The following is a 13,043-nucleotide window of genomic DNA, read 5'->3' on the forward strand; positions in this document are numbered from 1 at the left end:
AGATGTGATTTTTCTCCCCTTTTATTCAGCTAATTTGGAAATGCTCTGTGATGGTGTGAAAAAATGATGGTGGTAGTGATAGCATTTGACTCTGTTAACAGTACTGATAATTATGTACTAATAACTTAACATACTTGAAGTCCTATTGTTTAAAACAATGTAACTACTAAGTTGATTCAGACAAAAAATGGTTAGACAGCATTCAGTGTGGGTGATTTGGAAGGGAGTGATTTTACTGATTAACTTGTTTATGATCTCTATTTGTCTATGGATGCATATGAAAATAATTTAATACATCAACTTTCAGGCCAAATCAAGAATAGTTTGATAAAAGTTTGGTATGCTGACATTCACTATTGATTATATTAATTAAAATGCTTCAAATCAAATTGTAATTTCCACTCTTCAATGGAAATTTTCAGAGGGCAAAGAACATTACCAGTTGTCTGTAACTACTGTCCATGTTTCTGTAATTTTAGAAAGGAAGAGTGGCACATTAACATTAGTCACAGTCATTATAGTTCAACTTTGAGCTATATTTTTCTCTGGCTTACATAATTTTCTTTTTACTTTACTAGCAGAAAAATGATAGATCTCTCTTTCTCTTTCTCTCCCTTTTTTGAACTGCTTAAATGAATTCAATACTTGCCAAAGAATTCTAAACGAAATGGAAACTTCTTCATAAATGACATTGTTCAAAATCTGTATAGACTTTCATTAGGAGCATATTCCGAATTCAGCATGTGATCAGGCTGTGAACTTTTCCTTTAAAAAAATTATTGTGACATGCCACATGACTAGGAAGAGCCACTTTAGTGTTGCAAGGATAAATATCTAATAAGTACTCTGATAACACTTGGGAAGACATTATGGATGTGCAATGCTTTATGAAAAGTGATGCAAAGACATGACATACAGCACAACCCAGGGAATGTAAAACTTTTAGAATGAAAGAACATGGACATGTTAATGGTTTCAAAGGCCCCATTAACTTTAGTAGCTGAGTGATAGGGTTACTCTGCCCTAACCCTCTGAAAGAGTTAATGTGTTACTGAAAAATACCTGGATAACTCCCTAAGCATCAGTCATATTGGAGGAAATTTGGCTCAAAATTCTTGATGTTTTGAAATCACCATGCAAATGTAGTTTAATACTTTATAATGTGAACATGGAAGAGTAGTATCCAGATGATATTTTCTGTGGTATTACTTTGAGGTTGACGTTAACCATGTCCAATTAAATATATTATGATAGTTACCCTAAGTCAAAATATAATTCTATAATAAAATATCTCCTAGTCTGGAGTATGCTAAAGAGAGATTAGGCCATCGATTATGGCCGATGGTTCTTAGGATCATTAGAGTACAAGAAATTTTACCATTAAAATCCTCTACTTTTTGGAGAGGTGGAAGGTCAAGACATATTTTCTTCTCTCAGGATTTTTCTGCTTCTTACAGCCAGAATATCTTTATTCTTTTAAGAAAATCCCAGGAAAGCTACTGCTGGATAGAATTGCAGCAGCTTCTGGTATAACCAAGAAAATACTAGCTAATTCTTCCCTTCCAATTTCATTGGTAGTTTATGGGTTGGACACTGACATTTGATGAGTGGCAGCAATAATATCCACTGTTGAAATAAAACCAGTAAGAATCCAAATTATTTTGAGGTTAGTTATAAAAAGCTTCATATTTCTTCTTCCTCTTGGCCAATCCAAGCTGAATAATTTCTTCTGAGCCTGGTCACGATCCACCTTTTCCATGAAGCCTTTCTTTCTTATGATTTCTCCATGCTAAATTTTATAGAATGTTTTGCCCATAATACTTCTTTGCTTTGACCAAATATTCTCATAAATATATATATATATAAATTATATATATACATAAAATTGTATATTTATGTACATATATACATATATATTAAAATGTACACACATACACAAATATACATCTATATACCAAAGGATCCAAGCATAGAATAGACACTAAATGGTTATGTTGAATTTATGAAAAATGAATAAATGAATGATTGAATGCATTTTGTTATTACTCTTATAGAGAGAATTATAGTGTTTAGATAATTTGATCTCTTCATTTTGATATGTAACTCAATTGTGGCCTTTACAGAAGTCTGTTTAATTGTATTAGAAAATGCATTTTCTTAATGAATAGGAATTATTAACGATATTTTAGTGATAAAAACACATACTTCCAAAATGTTTCTCTAAAATATTGGCAGACATTCAATAAAGAAATCTGAAGGAAGAAAGTAATAAGTATATATGTATACACACGCAAATACACATATACTTTTCCATTTGAAAACTTTAGAAAACATACTCACCCTTCACTTCTTATTTTACCACTGTTAATACAGTTGTGAAATGTCCATTTTTTTGCATTATAATTCTCTGCCATGTATTACACAAGTGTCTTATATTTAAATACAAATATTTAAAGCAAATCCTTCACAGCACAAGTAATGGTAGCCATTAATCTGAATGACAGTTGTATCCACTGTTTACCAAGTATTGACCTCTGGATGTGTCTTTGTTATTGGTACTGTCTTTAGATTGTAAACTTTTGTGAATGTGTTTAGTATGTTAAAATACAAATAATTTCAATTTTCTAAATGGCTGTGGAGGTAATGTACATTGTAAAGCAGAGGGGGTCCGTGTGTGAGTTAGTTTACCTCTATCTGCCTGGCGTTATGAAGCATAGCATGTCTTTTGAAAACAGACAAGGAAAAAAACTCTGCATGTATTCTGCTCTTCTCAAATGAGCAGAACCCATTTTACATGCAGAATTGCTTCACTGTTATCCAGGAGTTTTTCTGATTCTAAGGATAAGCTCATTAACCTTATGCTCTGCAAAACTCCTTGAGGAATGTTTAGACAGAGACTTGGTGAACCAAGGTTTAAAAAATAGTTGGTAGGCTAGTGTTGCTGCCACTAAAAGTGTTTTGTGGGGGCCTCCCTGGTGGCGCAGTGGTTGAGAGTCCGCCTGCCGATGCAGGGGATACGGGTTCGTGCCCCGGTCTGGGAGGATCCCATATGCCGCGGAGCGGCTGGGCCCGTGAGCCATGGCCGCTGGGCCTGCGCATCCGGAGCCTGTGCTCCGCAACGGGAGAGGCCACAACAGTGAGAGGCCCGCATACAAAAAAAAAAAAAAGTGTTTTGTGGGAGGCTCCTTTTCCTATGAAAGTTGGCATAAAGTTAATTCCTGCTAGTTGGAGAGTCAGGCTTATTCATGGTGTAATCTTCATAGGCCACATTTTTGTCATAAGAAAGTACATATACTTTATCCTATGAAGTTATAAAAATATTGTATCAACTACATAAACGTTTTAAAGTTGTGAATTTACCTACATTTATAAATTAAAGCTTAGACTGTGTTCTTATTAAGTTACAACAACTTATCAATTAAGATATACTGCCTGATAAGCTTTAGTCACTGGAAACATAAAGAATTTTACTGCTGTATTTTTAAATTTTGAAATTTATATCCTAGAATACTACTTAAGCATTTAAAATTCTATACATGGATATAATACTATCTTTGTAATCTAAACATTTCTAATTAAGTTCAACACTTTGGCATTCATATTCTGGTAGAGGGTAGTTTGTCATACATTTTATCATAGCCATACCAAAATGACTTCCAAATTTTATTTAAAAACACATAACTGATTTAAAAGCAGGTGACTGATGATAAATACAAAGAATAACTTACTTTCTTTAAATTGCCATAGCTGTGCTACTAAAATGATTAAAAAAAAAGAAACCTGAAATGAAATTTTCCACATTAAGGAACTTGATGACTATACTAAATAACTAAAATTAATACTTGTTCTGAAGTAGTTATAAAAATGTAATCAGGTATATAGGCATAACAGTAGAAAGCTTCCATATAAAACCACATAGTACAAGCTCATCACTTGTTTTCTTGTACTGTTTTCTCCCTATCCATCCAATGTTTTATGGCACTTAAGGCTAGATTCTTCCATCCCTTGTAGAAACTACTGAGTCTACAGAGGGATGATGACTTATGCTCTACAAATGCACACTGGAAAGCAGATTTGAAGATGCAACATTCTCCAGGCCTAATTCAGCCACAGGAAGCATGCCTGGCTGTAGCAGAAGCCCGGCGCAATGCTGTGGAAGCCGCACGCTGGTCCAAGAACCATGTTCTCAAAGACATGGTACCTGAATGTGAAGTTTTCAAGGTTAGCTGCAAATACTACTTGTAAGAAATGACAGAATCAGCACCCAAAAAGGCCATTTTCCCCCGATAACATGAACTTATATAGAAATCCCCCCTTATGGCGAATATTGCTCAATTTTTATCCAATTAAATAGTGAAATTTAACTTTCAGAAATGGAAGAGAATGTTAGCAACTGGCCTACTTCCACTGAAATGCGCTCACATTTCATTATTTTCAGTCAGCTATCAAATGTTTGACTCACAAACTGCTATTGATTCAAAAGGCAAAAATAAAAGATTCAGCCATTACAGACTGCCTTTAAAATCTAGCCATTTCTTTCAAAACTTCTGGGTTTTGTCTTGAAAATAAAAGAAGAAAATGTTTTGGTTACACAATCTATCAGGGCCTTAGTCTGATCTTTTGGATATGCATATCCATATCTTGACTTATATTTCATTTGAAGGACAGGTAGCCACACAGTGAGGTCACTGGGCTGCATATCCAAGGCAGGAAGAACACGACTAAAACCAATAGCTCTTTTTTTTCTGGACCACTTATTGAATGGTTAAAAATATAAACCATCTCTATTTAGTTTGGCCTTAACATATTTTAAATGTGTAACACCCCTGATGCACCTTTTATTTTAAAAGAGCCTTACTATGAACATAATATAGGAAACTGACAATAATTATATGGTAGTTGAAGAATAAGGTAAAAGGACATCCAGCAGGCAAAAGAAAAAGCTGGTTTATGTTAAGAAGATAATACAAAAATTTTCATCTAAACTTGCCTTAATTTTTATTTCAGCAGAAGTACACTGAAGCATCAAAACCATTCTCTAAAGGTCGAGATAGGTTTAAAATGGCTATTCACACTCCCATCTGTGCCTCTGAAAGAGTTGTGTCACATTCAGTTTCTCAGAGAGCATTTGGAAGACACTGAGAACGTAACAGAAATGGGAAGCTAGAGGTATTCTCCCATTGCTCTCCAGATTCTGAAAATGGAGCACAGGGCCTTTTCTAGAAGGGTACGTGCTTGGGACCTTAGTCAAGCATCATTTTCAAAGTTTCCATATTGGCTTTGAAGAAGAGGGAATCCTGTTATAAACATGGTGTAAAAGATAATTTTCCAGTACCATTTAATTCTGCCCTGCTTGTGAAGAAAAAATAATCAGATTTTCTTCAATGACTAATAATCTTCTTTTACTCTTAAAACTAAAAAGTCATTTTAAGTAAAATTACATAAATCACCAGGGGCTGTATTTAAAAAAATTTTTATTTATAATTTTATGTCTGAATTTGTTTCATTTTACAGCTAATTCTCAGTTATCCCTAAAGAAGAAGAGAGTATATATAAATTAAACCTACAGACAAACCCCAAGCTCTAATTAGGTTTTTTTTTTTTCACCAAAAGCCTTGAAAACTGCTAATACTCATGAACTTTTCACTTTTGCTTTTTAATTTGCCTTCAAGAACACTCACTCTGGGGAATTCCCTGGCGGTCCAGTGGTTAAGACTCAGGCTTTCACTGCTGTGGACCCGGCTTTGATCCCTGGTCAGGGAACTAAGATCCCACAAGCCATGTGGTGTGCCCAAAAACAAACAGGAACACTCACTCTGGCTGTGATTCCAGTAACAGGAGAAAGTTGAGTCAAGAGAATAAACTAAAGATTTATTTCATCCACAAACCTACAGCAATTTTTGGAGATATCCTTTACTCCTCATAAACCTATAATCAATAATTAATAATCCAAAGTAGGAAATTTTCCAAGTCTCTTTTTTGCCTGCTCAGTTTTGGGTAGAACATTTAGGGAGAAATTAATGTAGATCAGGGAAATTTTACAAAATGGGTACACTGAACCAATTACTTAATATTAAGATGCAATGAACTTTTCCTACCCTGTATCATGATGCTTTTAATTTTTTAATTACAGTGATCACTTAGGGTTTGGCAGACACATGACTTAACAACTTCCCCAAACTACATGAAAATCCAAGATATGTGGTGCCCAAATGTATACAGACTATGGCCCTTCATATCCAAAATCTCATGATAACCTTACTCTTTTTTTTTTTTTTTTAATGGAGGCTTTCCCCCAAAACATGAAAGTAAACATTTCTATCTGGAGCACATGAATTGGATGGGTTGAAAATTATATTCACAGATCTGAATATAATGATCTGAAAATGGCAACACTATCAAACAAACCCTGTGAGGCTCATTTTGGTAATACAGTTTACTTATAAGGGCTGAATCAACAACAACAAAAAGTTGTGGTCTTATTTTAATGAAATAAAAGCAAAAAAAATGCATCCTCTCAAGTTCTTAACTATTTTGAACTTTAAACATTTCTATCATGTTTTAAAATAGATATAAATCCTATAGAGCATGCAATTATTGCTTTTAAAAGCCTAAACAGACTAAACTGGAAAATCATTAACAGAATCAAATATGGTGTTGGGACTGCCCGTCTTGCCTGACCATGCTGTGATGTGTCACACGATTCAGCAGAGAGCAGCTGGGCACGTCTAGCACTTCCTTGCCATGGCAGGGGAAGGAACGTAGCTGAGTAGCATGCAGGCCAGTCAAAATTTATTTAGAAAGTGATTGTACGTGTACAACTTGCTTGGGTAACCTGGGTAAAAGTGGTGGCACGAGCCTCTGGCTGGTTAAAAAACACCAGAGTTTCATTCTTGAAGGCTCCAGCTTGATTTTACCCCTGTGAGAAGTAAGAATGGTAAGCAGTGAAGGTCACAGTATGATATTCCTAGATTGAGCTTTGGAATTCAACTTCAAATATGCTTCTTAAGAGCATTTATTCTATATCCTTCACCTGGGAAGACAATGAAACCTTTTAAGAACTAAATTGTAAAAAATCCATAATTATATAAAAATGTCAAGAAATCATGTTTATATAAAAACAAAATTCTACATTATATCTTGTCACAAGGTATGTATAATTCCAAGTTTTTACAAAATAAAAGGATCACTATTTTGAAATCCATGCCTTCAATGTCCTTAAAATTTTTTTCATGCAAAACTTTATGTTCATTTCCATACCAGTCTGTTTATGTTACTGGTGCATATAATAGATACACATATATAAAATATGTATTACGTAATATAATAACAGTAATTCATATTTATATCTCTAAAAACTTCTAGAGATCATTTCTCCCCAACTGTGGTATAGCTAGATATTTTGAAAATGAATGGAAGGAATAGAGCAGGTAGAGTTTTCAAATACTATCTAAATTAATGATTAATTTACTGCCTCTTCTTAAAGCAGAAATGTGTTGCAAAATTTTTTTTCTTTTCTTTCTTCCTTTCTTTCTTTCTTTTGAAATGTATCATTCTGTTAGGTTTAACTTGTATGATTTTTCACTTTGTCAGCAAAGAGAAAGGATATTTTGTGTCCCCCAAAGCACAGCCCAATGTTCTTTTTCTACTTGTGTTCAAAAAACTTAAGAAGCGCGAACCAATATGCCACTTTATGGATACGTTATTTTTAATTTGTGTGTGTGTGTGTATGAGTGTGTGTGTGCAATAGCTAATAAAAAAGAACAACCCAGCCAACATAAATGTGAATCTGACATGTGACCTGTGTTCAATGCCAGCAGTTTGCAGAAATTTCAGATCAAAACTGAACTTCGCTGGAATTTATTTAAATCTATTCTATAATGCTGATTTTTACTTTTATTTTTGAAAACAGTGTACAGTTGACCCTTGGACGAAACAGATTTGAACTGTGCAGGTCCACTTACACACAGATTTTTTTCAATAGTAAATACTACAGTACTACAGGATCCTCAGTTGGCTTAATTTGCAGATGTGGGAGTGCAGATACGAAATCATGTATGTGGAGGGGCAACTGTAAATTATACCCGGATTTTCAACTGGATGTAGGGTTGACACCCCTAACTCCTGTGTTGTTCAAGGGTCAACTGTACTTTTAAACTTTGTGTGACCATACGTGAGAATTGCCCTATTATTCTTTCAAGGTTTTTCTGGTACTAATTTAAAAAATCATCCACATAAAACTTATTGCTGAATTTAATTTTACTGTGCAAAATAATTTGAAATTTTATCCTAGCTTTATAAAACTTTAAATTTTATATTTACTTTTAAGTATTTTCCCTCTAATATATCTGTACACTTTAAACAATTTTATTACATTCTGTAATTGGATTCCATGTATCCAAAACTAGCTTGGAAGAGGACAGATGATTATAAAAAAAAAATCGCCCAATAAAGAATTTTTGTTCAGATAATAAAATGTTTTCAAGGACTTGAAAATGAAGACATTGTATCTCATTGTTCCAAATTTATGATTTTTTACTCATTAAAAAAAAGACATGACAATGAGGTAGTATTCTCCTAAAGCAATAGTTTGAAATATCTGTGGACATCATAGAGGTTTTTTTTTTTTAACATCTTTATTGGAGTATAACTGCTTTACAATGTTGTGTTAGTTTCTGCTCTATAACAAAGTGAGTTTTTGAAGTATTCTGGAAACCAACTTTTTGGTAAAAAGAAATTAAGATATATCATTTCCATGAGTGCAGTGAGATGAAACCTATGATGTTAACATAGCAAATGTTTCTCTACCTCTTTGGCTTTTCTATCTCTTCTTGACCCCAAGCTAGTCTTGTCCCTAGTCTTCCCTTATTTTCTCTTTGTAATTACTTCTTTGGGGAACTCCTCTATTTTCAAGGAATCAGATAATTATGAAATCTGTGTTATTAAATCTATTTTTAAACCCTGACTGCTCATTCAGTCTCTTGTTCTCACTATATCCCACTTCTAATTCAGTATGTCCCAATTGAATTCTTTCTCTTCCCCCATAAACCTGGTAACCTTCTTAAAAAGGCCATTTCAGACAGTTGCATCACCATTTTCCCAATTTCTCAGATTCTTTACTAGGTTGGTCAAAAGCCAGTTAGTCTCAGTTCCCATACTTATTACCCTAGCCCAGAATTCTGTCACCTCATTATTATCAAATGATTGTTACCACATTCCCCAAGATAACAGTTCTCACTCTAAACAGTTTTACTTATTGCTATCAAATAAATTTTCCTAAAACATCACTTTCCTATTGCTTTTCACCTGCTTCAGAACAAATAGCACCTTATAGACTATGCAGCCAATTCCAAGCTCCTTGACTTACTTCAAAGACTGTATAATCTGAAACTACCTTACTCACCCATAAGTATTTTTCCAGTCTTTTCAACCAATACTTTATACATGGTGATTATTTCACTGCTGCACCTTAATACTAAGCTCACTCTAAACTTTGGCTTTTGTTTAGTAAGTTTCTGCTTTTTGCTTTCTGTTCATGTATTTGACCCACATTTTGAGGCCTACTTTAATTTTATCTCTTCTGTTTAACATTTTGCTATGTTCTTGCTGCTCTCAATACTTGTATAATCTTGTATTCAGTCCTACAAGATTAAACTTTTTAATAGGTTTTTAATAATTTTGTGAGTTAGTATTAGCTTCCTCAAAGATGCTGAGATTTCCCTGAAGGGGGTTATGTTATGAATCTCTTCTTTAACTCTTCCTTACCCTTAGTATCCAGCAGAGTGCTGAATTCACAAAAGTGCTCAATAAATGCCTGTTAATTAATTGATGATTTTCTTAAATAAATTTATGTCAAGTGATGGAAAATAAAATTAGAATTGAATTCTTATTTGACCAGAATGAGCAACACATAAATTAGAATTGAACTCTCTAAGTAGACTTTGAGTGGAATTTCGGAGAAAGAATGTTATACCTCATTTTGTATGTATTTTTACCTTTTTCAAAATATTTTCAAATTTACCATTATAATATATCTCAGAAGCTCTGAAATGCCTGAAAAAAAGGATCAGGAGGCTATCAGTTGTGACACTGTCAGCTACTTACTACTTATACAAATTCTGTTGACACATTACTAAAAAAAGAAGGTTCCAAAATATGCAAATATGCTCACAGAATCAGACATCATTTGTCTGATTCCTATGGTGTCAATATTTATACCCTCATGCTAAAACCTGTCTTTTATAACCCTGTGCTAGACTTAACTTCCTACTGGTATATAAGAAGTCTATAAATAAGTAATAGTAAAAAATTTAATCCTGTTTTCCACAATGCAGAATTGCAGAATTAATACCACTAAGCTACTATCATAGGATCCTATGAATTTTAATCCTACAGGAGGAACAATTTCCTTTCTTTTCTTTTAAATAAGTAGTAATATGACAGTAAGGACAGCTTTTCAGTCTACAGTTTAACTGTAATCCTTAAGTAGAGTTTTTCTAAATAGTTCTTACTATTTCCAAGTTAATCTGGAAGACCTTATAGATTTGCTCATCCTTGACTGGGCAAAATGTAATCAGTACTACTTTTAATTTCCTAATATGTGTAAAATTTTAATAAGTGAATAATACTCTTATCATAGGCAATAAAAGGTTTAGAGGAGAACAAAAACTACACAAAACTTTCACATTAAAAATAACCATAGCAAAACTTAATATATTATAGAAAGTAAGGAGATAACACTTTAACAATGATCAATAAAATATGGTTCATTGTTATTTTTTCTAAAGAGCATAATCTAATGTAGAATAGAATGTATTAAATAAAATCTGTTTTTTGGAAGGCCACATTTTTTAATCAGACTTTCAAACTATCAAGAAGATGAATATACTAATTATTCAGAATGATGATTTTCTGTGGAAAGTTGGAATTTCAATGGATGGAATTCTCAAAAAAGAATATCTCATAATTTTCCAACATTACTATATATATGGCTTTCAGAACACTTTTTAATAATGCATATAAGCACAATAAAAACACTAAGTAACTGTGGTGCATGGTTTTTATAGGAAAGGCAAGAAAAACTTTAAAAGCATTCTTACCTCTTTGCTTTCTTCTAGTTCTGACTCACTGCTGAACTCTTCAGTATTTAAGTTTTCAAAGTCAGACTCTCCAACAGCAATTGGCACTGTTACAGTGAGGCTGGGATTATTTATGAATGACATATAGTCATTTTCATCGATTACATATTTTTCAACACTGCTTCCAGTACCTACACCACTGGTGGTTCCATTCCCATCCTTAAGATAATTAAGCTCTTTGCTTATTTCAATCCCAGTATTATTGGACACACAGCTGTCTATTTTGTTGCCTTCATGGATTTCTATAACTTTTGGCTTTCTGAAAAAGGTTTTTTGGAAACACTCCTGTATCTTATTTTTCACATAATCAATTCCCTTTTGCATCCTTCCTACTGCAATCTGGAGATTATTCATTTCATTATCATCATCAGTGGCAGCAAGATTGTCTGAGCTAAATGAACTCAACAATAAGGCCAGAAAGAGGTTCAGAACCTAAAAGAAAAAAAGAAAATTTTGCTGTATTAATATTGAAGTATGCATAAACATAATAGCTTAAACAGGGAACTCATAGATCTTTGCTAAAATTAATTCAACAACTGCTTCTTGAATGCTTACTGTATTTCAGAAACCTTGTCTTAATCACACACCATTTAAAGAACCTGAAATCTTCTACCTGCTCTAAGGGCAAAATGGTAAAACAAGCACCCTTCCTTTCAAACCGAGAAGGACAACAGGAAACTGGAGGTTCTAAGATTTAAATTGTGTCTACTCAGGGTTGCCAGTGAAAAGACAAAAATCCCATTTTTGTGGTTTTGGCCAATGAGAAAAAAAGAGATATTTTCATTTTAGTCATTTTACTGCATTTTACCAGTTTGTCTAGGGAATGTCTAGCTTCATGTGTGTAAATAATGAATTTATTTATTTAATAGCCTGATGGATATGTGTTAAAACAACATACTTGAAATACAAATTCCATTGTCCAACAACCACAATCTTTTATAGCAGCAGAAATTACTAAAGGCAAATTATAAAAGGTTTAACACATTTCTCATCAGTATACTTTGAAATATATGTGTCCAAATAGTTCAACAGATGGAGAGAAGTCTAAAATTATTCCAGGGTTTAGGCTGGACCCATATAATGTAAATTACTTTTCTTTTTCCTTTTTTTTTTTTTTGCAGAAAATATGAAGAAATCTCAGTGTATCATTTGGATACATGGGAAAAAATATTAACCAATTAACTGATAAAATATGAATAATAGAATTCATTATAACTGATGCAAAAGAAAATTTATTTATAGGAATATTTTTAGCTTGAAATGTAGTTACTGAGTTTCAAAAAAAGTTACATGGTAGGAAGACTCATGCTAAGCCAGAACCCCAGTTTGTTGCCTTATTTTTATATCAGATTTGTTCAGAATCTAGAGCTTCCTTATTTACTATTCTGAAAAAAATTGCATGTCCACAGGTATCCCACAAACATTCTTTTAAGCAGTCTCATTTGAAATGTACTTCTCAAAGGAAAGGTTCAGTATGATAGCATAAAGAAACACTCTGACCACACATGATTGAAAAATGTAAGCATTAAAACACATAAACATACAAATTGTGCTTCTATATTAGTGCTTTTAAGTCAGAGCTAAAAGTAAGTCTTTTAAATCTGGTCAGTGTTTATACATGTGCATAACTTAAACCACAATAATTTATTTTCCTTTAATAAAGCAAATTCAGGGAAGAATATACTTCCAAGTTGTTTGGATAATTATAATACATAGCTAAAATATAATACACTATTTCTTTGAAATTTGTCTTCAAAATTTGGTAATATGCAACTTATGCCTCTGAGTAAGCAAACAATATGAACTATGTATGTGTAAAGAACAGTTTCAATACAGTTTCAATAGTCTTTTTTGTTTAGAATTACTGGAGATCATTATCTCATCAAAATAATAGAATAAAAAATA

The 13,043-nt window shown here is 33.0% G+C and overlaps 1 protein-coding gene across 1 annotated transcript in view; it reads right to left on the reverse strand.

The window, feature by feature from the left end:
* The window catches only part of LOC309809369 (sodium channel protein type 3 subunit alpha-like), a 112,362-nt gene that overhangs the window by 23,915 nt on the left and 75,404 nt on the right, over positions 1 to 13,043 (reverse strand). Inside the window, 1 exon segment of the mRNA XM_082630424.1 lies at positions 11,100 to 11,570. Coding sequence (XP_082486550.1) covers positions 11,100 to 11,570 — 471 coding nt within the window.

The sequence above is a fragment of the Mesoplodon mirus genome (assembly GCF_964341445.2).
Source record: "Mesoplodon mirus genome assembly, chromosome: 8".
In the NCBI taxonomy this organism is placed as follows: Eukaryota; Metazoa; Chordata; class Mammalia; order Artiodactyla; family Ziphiidae; genus Mesoplodon; species Mesoplodon mirus.